Source organism: Ursus americanus, chromosome 2 (assembly GCF_024610735.1).
Source record: "Ursus americanus isolate L20-20 chromosome 2, mUrsAme1.1.p, whole genome shotgun sequence".
Taxonomy (NCBI): Eukaryota; Metazoa; Chordata; class Mammalia; order Carnivora; family Ursidae; genus Ursus; species Ursus americanus.
The window spans coordinates 53,568,025-53,590,176 of NC_142128.1; the positions used below are offsets into that span (position 1 = coordinate 53,568,025).

General features: G+C 38.4%; 1 protein-coding gene across 1 annotated transcript in view; it reads right to left on the reverse strand.

The window, feature by feature from the left end:
* The window catches only part of RRP15 (ribosomal RNA processing 15 homolog), a 39,048-nt gene extending 17,153 nt beyond the window's left edge, over positions 1 to 21,895 (reverse strand). The window contains exons 1-4 of the mRNA XM_045809619.2: positions 21,718 to 21,895; positions 9,196 to 9,470; positions 6,814 to 6,911; positions 3,943 to 4,144 (exon numbers count right to left, since the gene is read on the reverse strand). Of these exons, the coding sequence (XP_045665575.2) occupies positions 3,943 to 4,144; positions 6,814 to 6,911; positions 9,196 to 9,470; positions 21,718 to 21,862 (720 nt within the window). The 5' untranslated portion in view covers positions 21,863 to 21,895. The remainder of the gene's footprint in view (positions 1 to 3,942; positions 4,145 to 6,813; positions 6,912 to 9,195; positions 9,471 to 21,717) is intronic.
* Between the last annotated feature and the right edge of the window lie 257 nt (positions 21,896 to 22,152).

Sequence of the window (22,152 nt, forward strand, 5' to 3'; positions counted from 1 at the left end):
ATACAAGATTGGCTGACAGTGACAGAAGCAGTTAGACTTTTTTAAGTTCCCTTCCTAGTTTATGGAGGCAGATGACAGACCCTACCATGGACACGTAGTTTAGTCTCTGAAGATATTAAACCAGAAAAGGCTTGAACTCAGGAACACTGATTAATACAAAGAGACATGTATACATACTGAACGCTGTTTGACTTGTGGCCACATCACCCCAACCTCTGGCTTTGGGGTTCCTTTGCCTCTTCCGCTTCTGCCCGTCAAATCTCCCCCGTGCATCTCTTGTAAGAATACTTAACACCGGATTTAGAACCCACCCAGATAATCCGGGATAATCTCTTCACCTCAAGATCCTTCAGTTAATTATATCTGCAAAGACCCCTTCTCTAAATAAGGTACATTTTATAGGTTCTAGGAATGAGAACACGGACTTATCATTTTAGGGGCCACTGTTCCATCTGCAACATATAATTCAGCCAACACATCAATTAAAAATGAAGATGTCCTCTACCCTTTTCCAGAAAGCTACAGGTAAATGTGACCTTATCAAAATGAGAGTGAGAGCCAAGAGAAAATAAGACAGTCCAAGAAACAGAGGCTACTGCCAAGGGAGGAAGCAAAGGGAATTCCCGGGGCAGTGACAAAGCAAACTCCAAGTGAACACCAGGGTAAAGAACAACCAGTGTAGACTGCAGCAAGATGACCACGGAGAAAATAGTACTGAGAAGGGTTTTAAAAAAAAAAAAAAAAGAGGCAACTGTTACCGCTAGGGAACAAAAACTGTAAGGAAGCTAAGTTGAAGAATAAAGAAGTATTATCGTACATTACTCTGTTCGGGAGTAAATGATGTCTACACGGAATACCGATTTAGCTAAAAGCACTAATATGCTACACTGGAAGGACACAGTATGGGAGGTATGGCAGCGAAGAAAAGAATGACAATTCGTTGTCTTCCATAAAAGGTATCTAATATTGATTTTAAAAATAGTCTAAATATTACTTAAGATACGGAGGTAAATACCGCAACAAAGATCTAAGAATTGAAAATGGTTACCTTGGAAGGAGGCAAAGCAAGGGGCAGAGAGGGATGGGGAAGAGCACTGGCAATTTTTTTTAGTCCCAGGTTCCCTTCTGAAACCGTGCTCCTATTGCTTTGAAAATAAATTCATTTAATGCCCAAAAAGCAAAGGGTTCTCAGAAAACTGTCTTGTTCAGGATCATAACATAGTTAAGAAACATCTGTCACAATGCCTTAAAATTTCTTATATCTTGCAGGAATATGGAAATTCTTTGAAAAGGGGTTCTTAAAAATAAATTCCCAAGTTCTGAGTGTTCCTAAGAAATAAAACAAAACAAAACAAAACAAAAACCAAACACAACCAAAAGCACCCTTAATGTATGCTCATATAATGGATCCAACCTCTAGTTTATATTATTGCAATTCTATCCAGCTTTCTTAATATAAAACTACTGGCTCTTTTTTGTTTTTGAACATAAGACATTAATGGCACAGCTACAAATAACAGGTGTGACAGGGTAAAGGACTTGAAGACATAATGAAGGTATTTCCAGACTGGTATTCTGATAGATAGCTGCCAGTGAATCCAGTTTATATGTGGATGGACTCTAATTGTGAAGATTTCATAATATTAGGAATACAGGATAAAAAGGCTGTGTTCTGACCCTTTAAGCCCAGGAAAGGGACAATAAGAATTTCCCTAAAGCTCTTCTGATTGTCTGAGAAGGGAAGGAGCATGGAAAAGGTGCAATAGCAATGGTGCTAGGAAAAAGTAAAATATGAGAAAAAAAGAAAGTTTTATTTTCTACTTAATTAATATCCTGCTTCATCCATTTCATTAATCTATGTCTCATTTCTGAATGATGTTTTGGCACACTACTCCCACCTTTCCCTTCCTTCCTTCTCTTCAACTGCTTTAAAAGTCCACCTATTCCAAGTAACTTACACAGGTCTACTGAGCTATGTCCTAAATGAATATGACAGTTACATCAAAATCCCCCTTACAAACAGGGCAGCCACTTAATTTACCTCTTACTGTACCTAATGTAACTGATGATAACTGATGATAACATGCAGCCTAGAATTTTTTAACTTTATTTAGAATTTTTTAATTTAGAATTTTTTAATGTTATTTACTTGAAGTCATCTATCTGAATTCTAAGACTTTAAAAGATACAAGGATAGCACCAGGTACAGCTAGGCAAATAATTTTGATATTAATAACTGACCCAATTACAAATATTATAGTACTTTTATATTATTCAGATGCAAAACCAAGTCCAATAAAAAAATGGGTCTGGTGGTTTTTCCATAAATATGAAATCAAAGTGAAAGCAACATTTTTAAAAGAAATGTGCCAAGATGTTGTTAGTATAGGGTAAGAAGTTCTAGAAACAAATTACTTTTAGAGCAAAGCCACTTCAGTTTGACAGTGAAGTAGAAAAAAAGAAAGTCAAGGGCAAAGTGCAAATGGTAAGAGAAAAAGGCAACAATGGTATTGGAAAGAACCCTTCATGTATTTTCATAACTCATGAAAAAATAATACCAAAGCAAAAACAAATGCTTCTATTAAAAGTCGTTCGGAAATGAACAGAAAAAAGAAAAAAAATAGTAAGTCTGTCTTTTTCCATCTTCCTACTAGCTCTCTCATTTAATGCTGCTGGATCGTTCTCCAATTTTTAGAGTAAAATGTCCCTCGTGGAGAACACAGCAGGTTAGATTTTTTAACTAAAAAGTAATCATCCCCAAACACAGTATTCATGTGTTTATAATTAATTCTGACACTTTCAAACAGCAGCACCAGCGAGCATCAGTTTATACAGATAATTAAACAATCTGGAGGGGCACCTGGGTGGCTCAGTCGTTTAAGTGTCGGCCTTTGGCTCTGGTCATAATCCCAGGGTCCTGGGATTGAGCCCCGCATCGGGCTCCCTGCTCGGGTGGGGAGCCCGCTTCTCCTTCTCCTCCCCACTCGTGCTCCCTCTCTTGCTATCTCTGTCACCTCCCTCTCTCTCGCTATCTCTGTCACCATCTCTGTCTGTCTCTCTCTCTCAAACAAAATCTTTGAAAAAATACATACACACATACATACATACAATTTGGGTCCTTTAATATGCAAGAGACAGACAAGTTAAATAGCTTAGAAAACTTTTGTCAAATTTAGGTAAAATGGAAACTTAATCAAAGGACTTGAAAAATACTTCAGCTCTAGGTTAGCATGAAATTCCGAAATGCTCTTCTTGCCAGAGTTTCAATCGGCAAACCAAAAGACAAACAAACTTACAACGGAGACTCCTGATTGAAGTACTTTTTGTTGGCAATAGAAAATAAGCCATCAAACACAGCAGTACTTTAATTAAAAAACAAAACAAAACAGCTCTTTTGAGAGTAAAGCACATTTCAGAACCTTTCACCTGGTACCTTCAGAAAGGCAACAATTGGAGTCCACAGGTCAAAAGGACTTGGAGATGGAAAGTTATCATGCCAAAGATCATGAACAATACTGACACTCCTCATCTGCCCACTAGTCAAACATCACCAAGCAGCCTCAGTGCAAGGATGACCTTCCAATATGTTCCCCAAAGCTCTGATTTTTCATATTTTAGAAGTTAAATGCCATCACAATTACCTCCGTGTGCGAAAGCCACAAACTGAAGCTGTATTCCTCAAGGTTTCTATTCTCCAAAATGCACAAAAGGTAGGATTTCAGATGGGAGAGACCTGGGATCTCTCAAAGATTTACCTGAATCCACTGGTTCCTGAGTTCTAACAGCAGGGGTATGTATGTCACCTATAACTGGCAACTTCTATACTGAATAAATCATCATGAAACTTAAGAATCCAAACTTTTTAAATTTATAGTGTGCTTTTTCACCCCAAAGCTTTAAGAATACAAGTCTAATGCACTGAATCCTATATAAAAGTCTTACCTGTTTGGCTTTCAAGTTCTTTCCAGTCGAACTTTTCTCACTTGTACTTGCATCCATCCCTCTCAGAACACTGATGAAATCTTTCTTGGAAACAGTCGATATCAACTTAGCACGTTTTCTAATAGAGCTTCCAGCTTCTTTAACCTTTTCATCAACATTCTTTTGGTGCTTCTGAACAGCATTAAATAACTGTACCACACCCCTATAGAATATAAAATGACCAGAATAACATAGTTAATAACAGCTACCCTAGAATACAAACTGTGAGGATAAGAACAATGTGTTTTTACTGCTTAGGAAAGAGGCAAGCATTTAACAGGCACTCATATGAAAAGAGTTGAATCTAAAAAATGAACATGGGGCGCCTGGGTGGCACAGCGGTTAAGCGTCTGCCTTCCGCTCAGGGCGTGATCCCGGCGTTCTGGGATCGAGCCCCACATCAGGCTCTTCCGCTATGAGTCTGCTTCTTCCTCTCCCACTCCCCCTGCTTGTGTTCCCTCTCTCGCTGGCTGTCTCTATCTCCGTCGAATAAATAAATAAAATCTTTAAAAATAAAATAAAATAAAATAAAAAATGAACATATATTTCAATAAATGAATACAAATTTCTCAATAGAGAATAAATATATGTGGACTGATATGTGATTTTTCTTTTCAGCTTTCATCTTTCTAAATCAACTTTTGTGCAATTAGAATTAAAAATTACTTTTAATACAAACACCTATTTTCAAAATATAATTATATAATAATTGAAGACATCACAATGTAATAGAAAGAGAACAGCCTCTATAGTTAGCAGTCTAAACATCTGACGCTAGGAAAGGTTTTCTAGATATCAATTTCATCTACAAATGGAAAAATAATACTCAAGTAGCTTAAAAAGTATTCAGTTATGTTATCTGCAACTCTTATGATATAAAACAAATATTTTTTTAAAATTGTTATTTATTTGACAGAGGGAGAGAGAGAGAGTACACACACAGGCAAGGGGAGCAGCAGACAGAGGGAGAAGCAGGCACCCCACCAAGCAGGGAGCCCTATGGGGGGGCTCAATCCCAGGACCCTGGGGGTCCTGAGTCAAGCCAAAGGCAGACGCTTTAACCGACTGAGCCACGTAGGCGCCCCGATATAAAACTAATTTTAAAATCCTATTTTAAAATGAAATACTTATTTAAATACTTTGTTCTATAGTTAAGTTCATTCCAAGAAGAAGTGTGAAAAGACCTGCAGTGTTCATTATAGTAGCCATGAGCCACATATAGCTAGTGAGCCATGAAATGCAGTTGGCTAGTCCAAACTGCAATATGCTCTAGCTTTAAAATACAGGCTGAATTTTGAAGACTTAATATGAAAAAACAGAATTTTAAAATCTCATTGGTAACTGTTTTATACTGATTATCTGATAAAATAAGAAATAATTTGAATATTTTGGGTTCAATGAAATATGTAAGTATTATAGTACAATTAATTTCATCTCTCTTTTTTTACTCCATTCAATGTCGCTACAAAAAAGTTTTACATTATATGTGTGGCTCCCATTATATTTCTACTGGACAATACTGATTTAAACCATCCTTTTGAGTTCTAAAATTCTATCACTGGGAGAGGCACTCTGCCATGGACCCTGAGTATCCCTGCACATTCTTGCTAGGTTTTTCAAGGATGCAAGGCCCTGACTATTCTTTACATAGGTCATTTCTGAGAGTTGAGTTTGTAGGACACAATCTTGAGAGATGGAGTAACGTCTCCCCCCAGACGAAGAGCAGACTTGTTACCATTCACCAACAGATTCCCAAGTAGAATGTTCTTCTGTAACACAACCCACTGCACGCTCAAGCACCCATACAGGGCACCTGTGTTACCACTGAAGGACAAAGGGAACCAGTGGAAATGTGACACTCTGGCTACTGCTTTGCCAAGAGTAATAATGTCCAAGAGTAATAATGTCTCTGACCCAAAAGTCTCTCGTCTTCTGGCAGTATCCAGGAAACTAACAGGCTAGCTTACTAGCTCTAAGGAGGGTAAAATTCCATACCCTTCAGAGCGTGGCTGGGACCAAAGTGAGGAAAGGGAGGTACCTCAGGTATAAAATTTAAAGGAGGCACTTACTCTCTTGCACCAACCATGCACTTTCCTAAATTCTTCATATGTTACTAATTTATTTAATTCTCAGAGAAATCCTGCAGGGTAGATAAAATATTCTACTCTTTTTATAGGTAAATAAACTGAGAGGGGAAAATTAGGTAGCATGCCCAACGATGCACAGGTAATAAGTCAGTGCTGGAATTTGAACCTAGCGGTCTGGCTCTACCTCTCTCTCACTACAGAACACCCATATGGATTAAAAATGACCCAAATAATGTAGGTGACTAGAAAATCACAGATAATTCCACTAAGCAGAACTGCTAGATTCTTGAAGTAGCAGCTCAAATGTTCTCTCCAGAGGGCGTCAAATAAATGCTTGGTGCCAATGATAAAAAAAAAAAAATGCAGAGTGAAAGGACAGCATAAAGCTACTGTAATGCATAATTGGTTATGCCCTAAGTACAATGTCAGATAACAAAAATAATCACTGATTGCTATAAACTCAGACAACCATTGTAAGAAAAATGCACGTCTAATTACACTGTTCTCGTGACTACAAAAACAATACGATCTGCAACAGGTTCAAACCAAATATACACTGATGATGTTAAATTCTTGCCTCATGAGACCTGTAAAATCTCTGGTTGAGTTCAGTATTAAATAGGCAGGTTTTGATATAAATCACTTGGCTCTGAGAAGGCAGAGCTTAAGAATCAAGTCGAGTCAGAAATGGATCACTATCAAAGCTTTAGTATACCTATTTTTTAAAGGGCAAAAACAGTCTCACCTTGTTGCGATTCTCTGAAGATTTCTCTCTGTTTCTTTGTCTTTGACAACATCTGGCTTTACTCTGCACATCATTTCCCATTCCCGCTTCTTATCAAGCTGTGTTATAAATATTGTTATATGAAAGAATATTAGGCATGTTTGAAAGTGCAGCATACTTTGATATGATACTCTGTGAAAGGACAAAGGTAATAAATCATTCTGGCTTAGTTTGTCATAGGGACTGAAAAAACCCCACACTTTTAGGGGTTCAGTTCAGGGGGCCTGTGGTTAGCACTCAGCATGTCATGCGAGAAGCACAAAGTGAGTTTCCGTCAGGCTCTCTGACAGCAGGCGCCTGGAGAGCTGCCAGGATACTGAGGCAGGCAGGACAAGGTAGAGTGTGAGAGAGCCACATGCTTGACCTGCCACCACCCGATGATCAGCGGTAAGCATCAGGAAGAGCCCCAAACTACTGTCTTTGATAACCACAAGTTTAAACACTGTTTATTTTTTAGAAACTGTCTTTCTCAACAGTCAGAATAATTATAAATTTGTATCAGCTTTTAAAATAATAGCATCGTATCCAGTAGTACTCTGGTCCCGGGGCCTGACTTGACACACCAATACACTGCATCAGTATATACTGCTGCCTCAGGCCAACACATCACCTAAGATCAAATACACTGAATATAATGAACTGACCACCAGGAAGCTAGTGAGCATCAAAGGCTGTAATAAGAATCAGTGGGAAGAAAAATCTTTTATCTATTCCTTTTCTGCATTCATTTAATCTCTTATTTTTATATTAATGAAAGTGTCTAATCACAGTAAAATCAAATTCCTGCTCCCTATAAAGATCAGCCTGATTCTTTTCCAAAAAGAATAGATTTCTCCCCAAATCAGAGAATTTACTTTAACTGTCATGAAATTCACTATCAGATTATGCCAGAAATTTAGAAATCTTACTTTTAAGTTCAAAATAGTTGATTCTTAATTATCTGTAGTACCCAAGGCATGCACAATCCCAAAATATTTTTTAACTTTGAAGTATATTTTTATACTTATGATTAAAAATAAGTACTTGATATTCTGGAAACTGATAATATTTAACAGTAAAAAACAATGATAATTTGCACAGACTCTACTCAGAAACATGTAATAAGAGCATTTGTAGCGACTGTGTCCTGCTTCTGGTATCAACGTGTGTTTTCATGCATCATGTGAACAGTATCATCTCCAGCACTCAAAGCACTGACCTAGCATAGAGTTAGAGACTCATTTTTCTTGGCTTCAAAATGTTCTTACTTTCACTAGAACATTGGGACTAGAGGTAATTAAGGATTCTGATATTTTTAAAGCTTCCTTCAGCTTTTGCCAGATAATAAAGATTCAGATTTTCAGTTGAAAAGTTATCAGTAAGATTTAGAGACAAAATTTATCTTACAGTAAAATGAGAACATTGAATAGCACAGTATGTTCTGTTTCTAAAAGCAACACTTAAGTTCCATCTTCATAGAGTACTAGTACTCGGAACAAAGAAAATAATTCACCTTGAAACAAGATAAGGGGATAATGAACTTAAAAGGAAATATATGCCTTATATATAAAAAGGAAATGCATTCCTTAAAAGGAAATATAAATCTATTTTTCTTTCATTTTACCTATAAAGTACCTCTTGGAAATCAGTACTTTTATATTGTCAGTATGATCACAGAAAGTTATTTTTCTTTCATTAAAAAATAGCATTTATTTCATTAACCAAGTACTTTAGACATTGAAATATTTCATCAAGCATAAGGGATTTAAAAACTTTACTATTGTTTCTTTATTCTTTTAATATGCAACAGCAAACTGAAGTTCAACTTTTGGCCTTGAATCAGCAGACTGTCCTAATCTAACTTCTATCTGTGATTTAACAAGAGGTATAATGAATTTGAGTTTATTTATCAGTGAAACAGTCCATTTTCAGAACTGCAACCAATCCCTGATGAGGACATCTTCACAGATTTATATTACAAAATAGGTTTTTAGCAAAAAGTATCTACCATGATTCTATTGGTTCAGAATCTAATAATGGTAGCATATGGACAGCTAAACTGAATGAAATATTTGGACCCAGGAGTCACTGCCACATGTATAATTTATTTGAATTTTAAAGATTCAATTTCTCAGGAGTTTAATTTCTATTTCTTTGCTTAGATGTTTAAAAAGTGAACATGCTCAATGGAGTAATTTAGACTAGATTTCTGTACAAAAGCTTGGTTATTCACCCCTACATAAAAAGCAAGTTAAAAACTGAAATGTTAATTGGACAAACACTGCCAGGAACAATTTGGTACAGACGGGAACTAGACTAGACTAGGCAAACAATCTAATCTACAAAACAACTGGTAAGACACACCTGTTTTCTCTTCTCTAGTCTCTCTTGCTTTAACTTTTCTTTTTCCTTTTCCAGCTCTTTGTTTTTGACCAGAATAGTGGGCTTACTTCTAGGAGTTTTTTTGTTAAGAATTTTAGCCATGGCATCTGCCCAGCCCACGTTAGTTCCAACACTAGCTTCGGCTGCATTTTCACTTCCACTGCCATCGGGTTCAGCTTCATCTTCATTGTCAGCTTCCACTGCTTCATCATCTGAAGAAAAGTGATCCTTTTCTGATCCACAGCTTCTTACAGAACCTAAGAGTAGAAACAGATTAAACTTTAATACTGGAGGAAGAGGTTGTCAAGGCCCTGCCAGACCCCCAGGACCCTTCATAAAGCTAACAGTTCTCCATCTGTCTCCATTTTCACAAGAGGGGACTTTGTGAATCCCATAGCTGCTTTACTGTAGCAGAAAGCAAAAGGGTCCTCCAACCTACTGCCATCAGCCCCCAAAGACCCAGCCCAGCCACGCTGGGCTTCAGCACCCAGGACCAAGGCAGCAGAAACAAATCCGACAGCCCACACCACCTCCTATTGTCAAAGGGGCGGTAGATGCCGACATGGGAACAGTGTAGGGTGCGCGTTCAAGTCCATGGGCCTTACTTGTGTCATTTAACTACTTAAAGAGACCAGTGAAAATTATTTTTAAAACAACTAACAAAAAACTTTAATCCATCAAGAAAATGGTACGTTTCCATGGTACAGAGAAGCCAGAATAACCTCTCTGGGGATTTGATCCAGATATTTAAAACTGTTAATGTGTGTGTAGAGAGTCTAAAAAAACAAAACAAAAATAACAGCCTCCTTTCATAGAATTTGCATATAACATTATAAAATTAGGTGTCTAACATTTCTGAAAAATAGTCTAGTAAAGTAATATCTGCCTAAGATACTGAAGATTCAATTGCCCTGCTGTGTGACTGAATGACAATATCAAGTTCTGAGCTGCAGATACAAAAGTGTACTGTTGGAACTGTATCCTGCACAACCTCTGAAAAAAGCATATACAGGTTATTTGCCAGATAGTTCATCTTATAAGGTTCAAATAGCTGGGGTCAGTGGCTTGGCAAAAATAAGAGTCTAGTCGGTGGCCTTGCTTGAAAGTCAACTCGTTGACAAGCTTTTGTAGTTTAAGTTTTGTGGCCTTTCTCAGCTTCTGAAGTTCACTGTACTTAATATTATCAACAAGGGGACAAGCAGCCAGCACCATCTGCATACATCTGTATGATTTAGAGCCTTCTGGACAGCTTCTGTTTTGTTCTTCAGAAGCCTATGGAACTCACTAGGAAATACCTCAAAGCAGAACATCATCTAATAGCTTAGTAACTTGGTATGTTTCTTAATAAGCAGAAGAGGAGTTAAAAGCATCGCATTTCAGGGAGTCTGCACTGGGTCCATCCGCTCATAACAAAGCTAAGCATTATTACCAGAACCTCTGCTTCTACCTCTAAGAAGTCTGATTGGTTTTTGTTGTCACTTCAAAATAATCTACCTGCTCCCCAGCTCTAAGGCCCCCTTTCTTTTAAATAATTTCAACGAAATGTGCATATTCAGCTTTCAAATAACATTTCGGCCTTTTTGCCCCTTAATTCAGCTTACTGTCATGACCAAAATGAAAGAGTTGACTGTATAGTCAGCTGTTAACCTCTGAGTGATCCTCTCTAGCCTCTCGGCTGTAAGCCATGAAGTAAGAGAGAATTGCCAGAAAGATCCGTCTTAGCTAGTCATTATAATACCTGCAATGTTGCTATTACTTTCGCACAATTATTTAAATGTTGGGAATTCATGAAATGCAAAAGATGTAAAACTAAATATTTAATACATTTAAGATAAAAATTTGTAACATTAGAAAACAGCAAATAAAAACACATAAAACAAAACATTTTATAGATATAGAAAAAATGAACCTCAAGCAAATAAGTAAAAATAAAGGATCTTCAAAGTGTAGTAAAAGTATGTCAGTGTTATCAAAAAGTAAAGGAAATAATAAAGGAAATTGCTAATAATCTCACTGCCCTAATGTGTTGTACATTTCTTAATAAAGAGAAAAAAAGTTTTAAATAGAAACTCATTTGCCACGTATTTAATTTGAAGCCTTCTCTATAACCAGCATGCTGGATAAATTTAAGAAATCTGAGGACATGTGATGCTAGGCTTTGACAAGAAAATACAGGTGATTTAAGAACTTTATTATTTATAAAGTATTTTTAAAAGTATACAGACTTTGCCAAACAAAAGCTGTTAGCACTATCATTCAATTCAATGAATCTGAGTGTCTACTATATACCAGATTTCAGAGTCACACAATTTTTCCCTCAGAAGTATCTCCTCGGACCAGTGTTCCTGGAAAGTATCCTGAGAAACAAAGTTTGGAGAATGTAATTACCTAAAAAATAAAGATGTTAATATTATACATGTTGTATTCCTCGGAGTCAGTAGCACTGCACAGGTATTAGTAACAAAATAAACAATTCTTTGACAAGTGCTTCTTCTAGTAAGAATTTATCTAAATGTGAAGAGGCATAAAGGCTTAAATGTTTGTGTGACTGAAGAATACCTGGGTGATTAAAAACAGAAGGTTTTACCAGTCCCCGGTAAAATGTCAAAACTACAATACTGACATCTAGTGTTTTGTCCTGATGCATTCACACACACATGGCAACAACTTCACCTTCTCAGTTGCGCTACAGAGGCATCCACGAGACTTTGCGACTGCATGAGCTATCCCAATTCTCCACTTCCAAATTTCGGCTCTTTTTCTTGGTATGTTTCTTGCCCAGATAGACTACCACAATATGCATATTATAGGCATGCAATAAATCCATGAAAAGTCTTGTAACACCATTTTATAAAACCTGCATACACCAATTTAACAAATTCGAAAAGAATCCACTAAATTCATAATTTTTACTTGATCTTTTTAAAGAAATTCTAGCTCAGAGGTGTCTGGCATTCACTGCAAATGGAAATGATCACGTTTTACATAAATAAAAAATGCCAATGTAATGAGGTCCTCCAGCATGCTAAAAACCAGGATTTACTTCTAGGATACCAAAGATAAAACAAATCAGAAAGCAGAACTGGTTCTTAAAATTTTACTGTACCCTATGAAGCTGAGATATTTTTTGAATTTTCTACTAACTGATCTTTAACAACAGAAGTGCATATATCCAGGGAACCAGATAAGTAAAAAATTCCTTTGAAGCCTTCTTCAAATCTTAAACATTCTTAAAGATTCTTCAGTCTTAAACATTAACTGAAAGTTTGCATTCTATTTTTTTTGGAATCTGGAAATTAAGGAAGGGCTACTTACTGGAAGCAATAACTAAAGGTTCCAATATAATTTTCCGCATTCATGAAAATGTTCTATTATCAAAGCTGCCCACTAGCCACTGGGTATCAGAGCCCACTGATGCAGCTAGTACAACTAAGGAACTGAATTTTTCATTTTAATTACTTTAAGTTTAAAAAGCTCCATGTGGGGGGACATGGATGGCTGTCAGTTAAGTGTCTGACTCTTGATCTCAGGGTCTTGAGTTCAAGTCCCACATTGGGCTCAATGCTGGCTGTGGAGCCTACTTTAAAAAAAAAAAAAGCCACATGTGGCTGGCTACAGGCTACCAGCTACTATACTGGCAATGCAGGGTTAGACTTCCAAGGTTCTAAGATAGACACAGGCACTTCCGATCTCCTGCTGCCTTTTCCCCAAACTTCCAGCTCCTTTTCAAATTTACCATCTGTCCCTGATCGTAGATATGGTTAGCTGTTGGCTGGAAAGTGGGATATGGGGCGCCTGGGTGGCACAGCGGTTAAGCGTCTGCCTTCGGCTCAGGGCGTGATCCCGGCGTTCTGGGATCGAGCCCCACATCAGGCTCCTCCGCTATGAGCCTGCTTCTTCCTCTCCCACTCCCCCTGCTTGTGTTCCCTCTCTCGCTGGCTGTCTCTATCTCTGTCAAATAAATAAATAAAATCTTAAAAAAAAAAAAAAAAAAAAAGAAAGTGGGATAAAGTTTTAAGACTCACAGTCCTTCAGGGGTGCCTGAGTGGCTCAGTCGTTAAGCGTCTGCCTTCGGCTCAGGGCGTGATCCCAAAGTCCTGGGATCGAGCCCCATATCAGTCTCCTCCACTGGGAGCCTGCTTCTTCCTCTCCCACTCCGCCTGCTTGTGTTCCCTCTCTCTCTGGCTGTCTCTCTCTTTGTCAAATAAATAAATAAAATCTTAAAAAAAACAAAAACAAAAAGACTCACAGTCCTTCAATATTTACTGAGCACTCATGAATGATGGGGAAGGGGAAAACAAAAAATCTAAGTCTAGGTTTCTCTCCTTGAAGAGATCATATGTTTAGCAGGGTAGATAAATGAGTTAACCAACCACAAAATTTGGTTTTACAATATGCAAAATTCATAAGTGCTCTTCTTTAAAAAAAAAAAAAGGCAACGAAGAAAGGGGTTTGGGGTTACTTTTTACAAAGATGATATTAAAGTTGTTTCTTAGGTAAAGCAAGGGTTTGAATGACAAGAGAAGAAGGGAGGAGGCCAAAGAAGTAAGATTCCACACCCAGGTGAACTGAAAGAGGCAGGGGGGATGATCACTAAATCTAGAACCAAAAATTCTCTAGATCTGAGTCAACGCCCTGTATAAAAATTAAAATTATGATAACCATCATTATGATGGGCATTCCAGGCGGAATAAACCCGTATGCCCAAAGGCACAGGAATGTGAACGAAGGTGAGATGTTTATGAAATGACAAGAAGTTCAGACTGGCTGAAACCAGATCTGGAAACTGGGTAACAAGAACTGAGTTTAAAAAGCTGGCTGGTTTATAAAAAGCTGGTCTGATTTACGATCCAAGAAATAAAATATGCACATTAACCCCCAAATTAAAACCAAGCGGTTTAAAATTACAGCACTATAGGTGTGTGTTTCCAGTAAGAGGCCAAACTGCTAATGCTTTTCTCTCTTGGTACTTACCTTAGGCCCTTACTCTTAAAAAGTTTCTCTATTGGATTAAGAAGGTTGTTCTTTTAAAATACAAATGCCATCTGGGAGCATTAAGGTTATTGGTTAACATTTAACTTACTTCACACCTTTAGAATTACTCTAAATCAAACAGAATTTCTCATAAAAACTGGTAGAGATCAGCTAGTTGTAGTTAAGAGTATGAACACAGAAGTCAGGCTGCCTAATTCAATCTCACCGCCAGATACAAAATCTCCATCTGTAAAAATGGCAATAAAATAGTATTGACTTCATTGTGGTTTTGTAATAATTAAATCAGTTAATATATATTAAAGTTCTTAAAAGAGTGCCTAGCCCATAGTAAACATTTAAGTGCTGATTACATACCACACACAGTGACACACACACTAAGAATTTTAATGTGGTTGTGGAGGAGAAATGAACAAGGAAGAAAGTTCCTTGGTAGTTGGTGGTTGGAATCTGCAAGATGTGTGAGGTGCTGAATGGGAAGCTTTAGATGACCAGCTAGTTACAGCACAAGGGTGAAGAGCTCAGATTATAAAATCAGACAGGCTTGGCATTACATCCTGATTCCATTACTTTCCAACAGTATTAGCTTGCGTGAATTACCCAACTCTGCTTTGTCTCAGTTTTCTTTGTAGCAAAACAGGCATGAAAATAGTTATCTACCTCACTGGGTTGTTATGATGATTAAATCAGATAACGCATGAAAAGCACTTAACACAGCGCTGGTACATAGTAGACATGAAATAAATGATGGAGAGTAACCAATGGACAGACAAGGATGCTGAGAACCTGGAAGACAGACCAGGGATGGGAGATGACAAGACTTAAAAAAGGATGCAAAAAAAAAGAGGGGGTAAAAGGAATTTCACTTCCATCGTAATGCTATCTACAGTCTTGGTTATAGCCTATACCACATGTGCCAGGGAATCATCAAGTGCAGGTAGGCTACATTTGACTTTATTTTAGAAGTGATCAACGTTACTGTACCAAAACTTCTTTTTTTTTAAAGTAAGCTCTACACCCAACGTGGGGCTTGAACTCATGACCCCAAGACCAAGAGTCACATGCTCTACTGACTGAGCCAGCGATGTGCCCCACGTCCCACAACTTCTCAAAGTACTCTAAAATATTGACAATACTAACTAGCTAACATGTATTTAGAGCAAGCTACTATTTAAAACACTTTTTATGCATTATCATTTAATCCTCACAACACTCTATGAGTTGCTCTTATTCTATTTACACAGATGACAATTCTGAAGCTTAAAAAGGTTAAAAAATATGTCCAAAGTCACAAAGTTAACAGAGCAGAGCAACAGGACTGTTTGACCTCTGAGGCACTAGAAAGCTTTGAATCAAAGATTCAACTCAGACTAACACGTATTGAATGAATGCAGAAAATATTCATTAAATAGTTTGAGAAAGCTTGAATTAAAAAGAAATTTCTGGGGCGCCTGGGTGGCACAGCGGTTAAGCGTCTGCCTTCAGCTCAGGGCGTGATCCCGGCGTTATGGGATCGAGCCCCACATCAGGCTCCTCCACTGTGAGCCTGCTTCTTCCTCTCCCACTCCCCCTGCTTGTGTTCCTTCTCTTGCTGGCTGTCTCTACCTCTGTCGAATAAATAAAAATTTAAAAAAATAAAAAAAAAATAAAAAAAGAAATTTCTATGTAAGCCTCAGTTAACCCGAAGAGCCCACTCCTCATCCCCATTCTGATTTTGCCTAAGAATGCACATTGCCCTAGTTATCAAGAGCTCTGAAACTACTGTTTCCACTCCAGTTATAAATCATTTGTTCTGCTCAAACCACATGATCTTTTCTGCCCATTACTACTAAACTTAGAATATTCTGGGGTGTCTGGGTGGCACAGTAGGTTGGTTTCAGCTGAGGTTGTGATTTCAGGGTCGTAAGATCGAGACCCATGTCAGGCTCCACACTCACTGCAGAGTGTGCTTGAGATTCTCTCTCCCTTTCCCTCTGCCTCTCCAGCTCGTGCTCTCTCTCTCTCTTAAATAAATGTACCTTTTTTTAAAAACATTTTATTTGACAGAGAGAGAGAAAGAGAGCATGCGTGCACACAAGCAGGCGGAGCGGCAGGCAGAGGAAGAGGGAGAAGCAAGATCCCCGCCGAGCAGAGAGCCCAATGTGAGGATCGATCCCAGAACACAGCCTAATAGAAGGCAGATGCTTAACCAACTGAGCCACCCAGGAACCCTAAATAAATACACCTTTAAAAAAATAAATAAAAATAAAATAAATTTAGAACATTCAAAATTGATGTTTTTTTAAAAAAGCACTTACCTTTCAAAAAAATGAAGTCATCCCAGCTTTCCATAAAAATAATCAAAATGAAAATTAAAGTGCAGCTATGAAACAAATCAAAAGATGTGATTACATGTGCCATTTAGGCAAACCAAAGCACTGAGCCCGGAAGTAGTCTGTTTCCTGAGTCTGTCCTATAAATTGCTAAACCACTCAAGTAGGACTATGATACATTTCATTTCTTAGACATGTTCCTTTGCTATTTTAAGTAACTTAAATGATGAAAGAGGTTATAAGCTACAGTTTGATGAAAAGCACATTTATCTGCTAGGTTATTATATCTAAAATACAGCTTTGTAGTTTATCAAAAACTAAGTGATAGCTCCTAGGACCTTCTAAACTGGATTGTTATCAAGTCTTATGTTAGAAGCATATGGCCATTTTTCATGTATGTGAACAGAACGATTCAGAAAACATGAAATTACCATTCTTCTCTACCAGTTTACAGTCATATGGGCCAGTGCTATGAGGGAGGGGCTGATCACATCATGGCACTGGATAATGACCAAGGCTTTTTCCACCTGTGTTGATTTACTGACTACAGAAGCTTTTTCTTTTCTTTTCTTTTCAAGACTACAAGCTTAAGAATAAAGTTAACATTGTGTCTAAACCTTCAACACTGCATCAATTCAATAAATCTGAGTAGTTCAAGATTAACTCAGAGGAAGAGGTTATATCAACCTCTCCTTCATAATACCTGATACCATCAACCACCGTTTTTACTTCCTTGCCTGAGTTATTTACTGACTAGGGAGGCTATGTGTGCCTGTGTGTGTTTTAAGAATACAAACTTAAGGGGCACTTGGGTGGCTCAGTTGGTCAAGCCCCGCATCCCACATCGGGCTCTCTGCTCACTGGGGAGCCTGCTTCTCCCTCTCTCTGCCTGCTGCTCTCCCTGCTTGTGCACTCTCCCTCTTCCTCTCTGTCTCTCTCTGTGTCAAATAAATGAATGAAATCTTTTAAAAAAATACAAACTTAAGAACCAACTACACATTGTATCAAAACCTGCAACAAGGTATCAATTCAATAAATCTGAGCAGTTCAAGGTTAACTCAGATAGGGGTGTCATCATCCCCTGTATAATGCCTGATATTTATCTGTTACTTAAAATGCTGACTGTAGCATTTTACCTTCCACATATCTCTGATTTGTGATCACCTGTGTGATATAACTATGACCAAATTTCAAACCCTACTGAAGAGTATCACAATTTACTAAAATTCAGTCTGAACCATTTCACTATCATGTAAGTTTACATTATATACAAGTTCTGTTAATTTTATCCTCAACAATACCTAGTACATGAGAAAAATGTAAAAATCACATTAAGAGCAATTTTCAATTTACTCAATGACTAAATGGATGTCAAGTACTATACCATGTATCAGGTTCTATGCCAAATTCTGATACAGCTGTTAGCAAAGCTGACAAAGTCTTTCTTAACAGAACTAGGAAATTTCTTTTTTTTTTTTTTAAGATTTTACTTATTTGTCAGCAAGACAGAGAGAGCGCACACAAGCAGGGGAAGTGGAAGGCAGGGGGAGAAGCAGACCCCCTGCTGAGCAACGAGCCCGATGGGACTTGATCACCGGACCCCGGGATCATGACCCAAGCCAAAGGCAGACACTTAACCGACTGAGCCACCCAAGCGTCCTAAGAACTAAGAAATTTCTGCAAAGTCTGACAAACAGTACTTGAGAGTTTTATACTCGTAAAAGCACCATTTTTTTACCTTTCTTATATAATGTGTCAAAATAAATTAAAGCCAGGAGGAAAAGTTCAAACAATGCATGGGGTTAGCCTGTATGTTTTCTATGAAATTTAAGTAGCATTTTGCTAAAAGAATTTGCTTTCAAATGTTCATATGGTAAGGCACATCCCTCTCAATTTTTAGGATCCCATTAAAATTCAAAGAGACGTCTCTGATTCAATTTCCTGATAAAATGAGCCAGTACACTTCACTTTAATAATAAGCCTATAATTCGCACACTGATTCATTGATGTGTCTGAACCAGATTTTATCTTCTGCCTTTCTAGTTTCTCAGCATCCACTCTCTGAAATTTTCTGAAAACTTCTTAGTTCTGCCAAGGCCACATGTACACAAATTCTGAACTACAAAAGCTGCTTCCAGTGGTCACCTTTCCAGAAATAAGTGATTTCATAAGAGGAAAACAGCAGATTCTTATATTAAATAACAAATTCTGAATTAAACAAAAGGAGGATGTCCTATCGTATAACCAACGGACCTACATAATTGAATTTGTTAAATAAAAGGCCCTTTATAATTTATCTGTTGCACAGCTACAGTCTAAATCCTGAAGGAAAAAGTGGATGGAGACAACTAAGTCAAAAGCTAACGGATACAGACAAGAAAGTGAAAAAAAGGGTAGTGGTCAAGAGTATAGGCGCTACAGCCGAATTTCAATAATGGCTCTGTCATTTATCAACTTGCTGATCAGCTTATGTACTGGGTGAGCAAGTTATAACCTTTCGGACCTCAGCTTCCCATAAGTAAAATGAGAATAATAGCATATATCTCATAGGGTTGTTGTCAGAAATTAATTGAAATGGCACACATATGAGGAGCTTAGAACAGTACACACTACATACAAAAGCTCAAAAAATAGAGCTATTATTATCTAATTGCTCTAACAGTAGAGCACACCCAAATTTTATGGTGCTATGAGGGTTTTTTGTAAGTTGTTTATCTGGAAAACTGAATGTTTTCCTTCTGCAAAACATTTCGGTGGGGGGTCTTTCTGTCTCTTCACAGTCCTATACTAGTGCCAGCTCTAACACAGTTTTGCTACTGCCCACCAATCGGTCTGGCACTCTGTCAGTCGTCATACAGCCAGCAGTGCTATTTATAAACATGTGTCTCTCTCTTCCTTAAAAGTTCTCAACTGTTCCCTACTGCCTACAAATGGAGACGCCAATCTCCTTCATATGGTACACAAAACTCTTTACAATCTGGCTTTACCCTCTGTTCCCGGTTTCACTTCTATAACTTCTTTGGAAGCTAGAGCCACAGCAGACAATTCATTGTGTCCTAAATAGCCCATGCATTTTAAGACACTGCATGCTACTGTATGTGCTTTTCCCTGTATGTCTGAGAAAACTGTCTTCTCCACCCCCAGACTTAGAAAATTATTCAGCCATCTAAGGCCTAGAGGAAATGCCACCTCATTTCATGTATTCAACAAGAAAAAGTATTTAATACTAAAATGTGCAAGGAATATGGAATTAACTAAGACATAGTTCCAGCATTTGGGGAATCTACACCTATAAGGAGAAAGACATGTTAAAATAAAATAATAACATAGCATACTATGAGTAATATGTGTAAGACAGAAGAAAGCAATGCCAAAGCTGGGTTCTACAGCATATGGATTTCTCTGTTTCCATTCTTACCATTTTAATCGGACCATGATTTTAATAACTACTTTTACAGTCCTGTGTTGACTATCTATCTTTCCTAAGACTATAATTCTAGGGCAGAAATTTATTCATCCTTTGTTCCTCAACACGGGGTAAGTTATCCGACTAAACTGCATAATTAGGTTTCCATATTACCCCAAACCTTTAACCCACACGTAACTGATCTATAATAGCAAGAGAACCTTGGAACCTAGTCAGGATTGACAATACTGCATTGAAAAGTCAGAATAGCTCTAACTTGGAATTATTCAGTACTTAAAGAGAGAAATCTAATTTCCATCTAAATCTGCAGCACTGGTATTTTGCTTCAGATGTAGTACTGTTTGTTTCCCTGACAACCCCATATGAACTAGTTCATTGAGTTCAAGAAATATCAGAATCAGAGGTTCTAATTCCTGCTCAACAAACTGACTATTTCCTTAACTACTCTGGTAGGGGATGAGGAATGTAATTACCTAGGGACTGCAGAAGCACATGACAGTTTCTTCTTGGTTCTGAAGTCCAGGTTTATCCATTCATTTACTTAAATTTCTGTGAAAAATCCATTATGCAGCAAGGACTGTTTTAGATACTGGGCTACAGCAATCTCTACGCCTAGGAAACTTACATTACAACTGGGAGAAACACACAGCAATTATATAACATGCCAGATGATTCGGGAAACACTGAGAAAAATAAAACAGGATAAGTCAAAAAGTGAAGGCAAGGAGGCAAGAAGAAGAGCAGTGGTGGTACATTAGATAGGGTGATCAGGGTCAAGTCTTGCAGATAAAGTACTGGATCCGAGACTGAAGGAAGTTAGGGGGAGAAAGCCATGTAAGCATTTGAAAAATACTTTAGGCAGTGAAGCCAGCGATGAAACCCTGGTGTGGGAGCCTGTTTTATGTGTTAAACCCCAAGGATATCAATGTGGCTAGATTACAGTTAGTATTTAATACGGGACAGAGTAGAAAACTGTGAGAGAAAAAAAACAACATCATACAGTCTAAGGACTCTGGATGTTAACCTGAGATGGGAAGCCACCGGACCACCTTGAGCAGATAACTCACATGATCTGAGGTAGATTATAAAAGAATAGTTCTGGCTATTACAAAGCTCTAGCTAGTACTAAGGAGCAATAACTGGACAGTAGAAGGTCACGGGTCGTCTGCAATTCCTTGTAACCTAAGAAGCTAATGCCAATAATGTTGGTAAAGAGGAGCAGCATGGTCACATTGTGGCTGAAGGCCTCAAAATATCTTTCCTTCTTTTAACAAGCTTCTCCGAGAGATAACTGATACTTTTATTTATTCTACTTTAACCACGTCCTCTTCTTTCACTCATTGCTATCAGGTCTCTAACTCCCAGAGTCACGCACCTACCACACAAGAGAAGTCAAGTATACCACCCATCTTCCTCTTAGCTTTTTTGGACTTTTGCTCCTCGTTCCCTAAGAAACCTTTCCCACCCTTGTAATTTTAAATATCCCCCGTCCTTTTGCCTTCTATCATTGTAACCTTTTTGTTGCTGTCAACAGCGCCAGTTTCATCCGTTGTAATCAGTAACAGTGACGGTGAAAATGCCTAGTAAAAGAATGTGGAAGTTCAAAGCGTCCCTTCCCTAAACACCACCTCCAAGCCTTCTCACTGGGCCAAAGTCGCCCCTTCGATGCCACCCGAGATAAAACTAGCAGCAAAGCCAATCGCATCCCCTGCTTCCCGCGAATTCAACCCGGCCTTTCTTTTCAGCAGTCAAAGCTCAACCCTAGTACGTTACCTCCACTGTCGGCAGCGTCTTTGCCCTCATCTTCCAACTCCGAAGCTACTGCCCTTGCTACCATTTTCATCTTCTTTTTCTTCCTAAGTGAATTTTTCAGCTTTTTCCCTGCACCCACACGTGAGTCCCCAACGGCCGCGGCCATGTTTCCTTACCGGAAGCAACCCGTAAGAGTTGCGACCGGTGGTACCAAAAGGAACTTCGGCTTTTAGTTCCGGCAACACAAGGTTCCGGGGCGGGGCATCTAGCCCGGAGTTCAGGGGCTGGAGCCAAGGAATGTGAATTGGAGGGAGGTCGAAGTGGTGGGCGTCTCTACGAGAAGTCCGCTCCAGTGAATGGAGGTTCTCAGCCGACTCCTCGGCCAGCTCGCCCTGGCCCTGGACCGCTGCCGCAACCCGGAGCCGTCCACTTTGATTTCCGACCTACGCCCGCTTC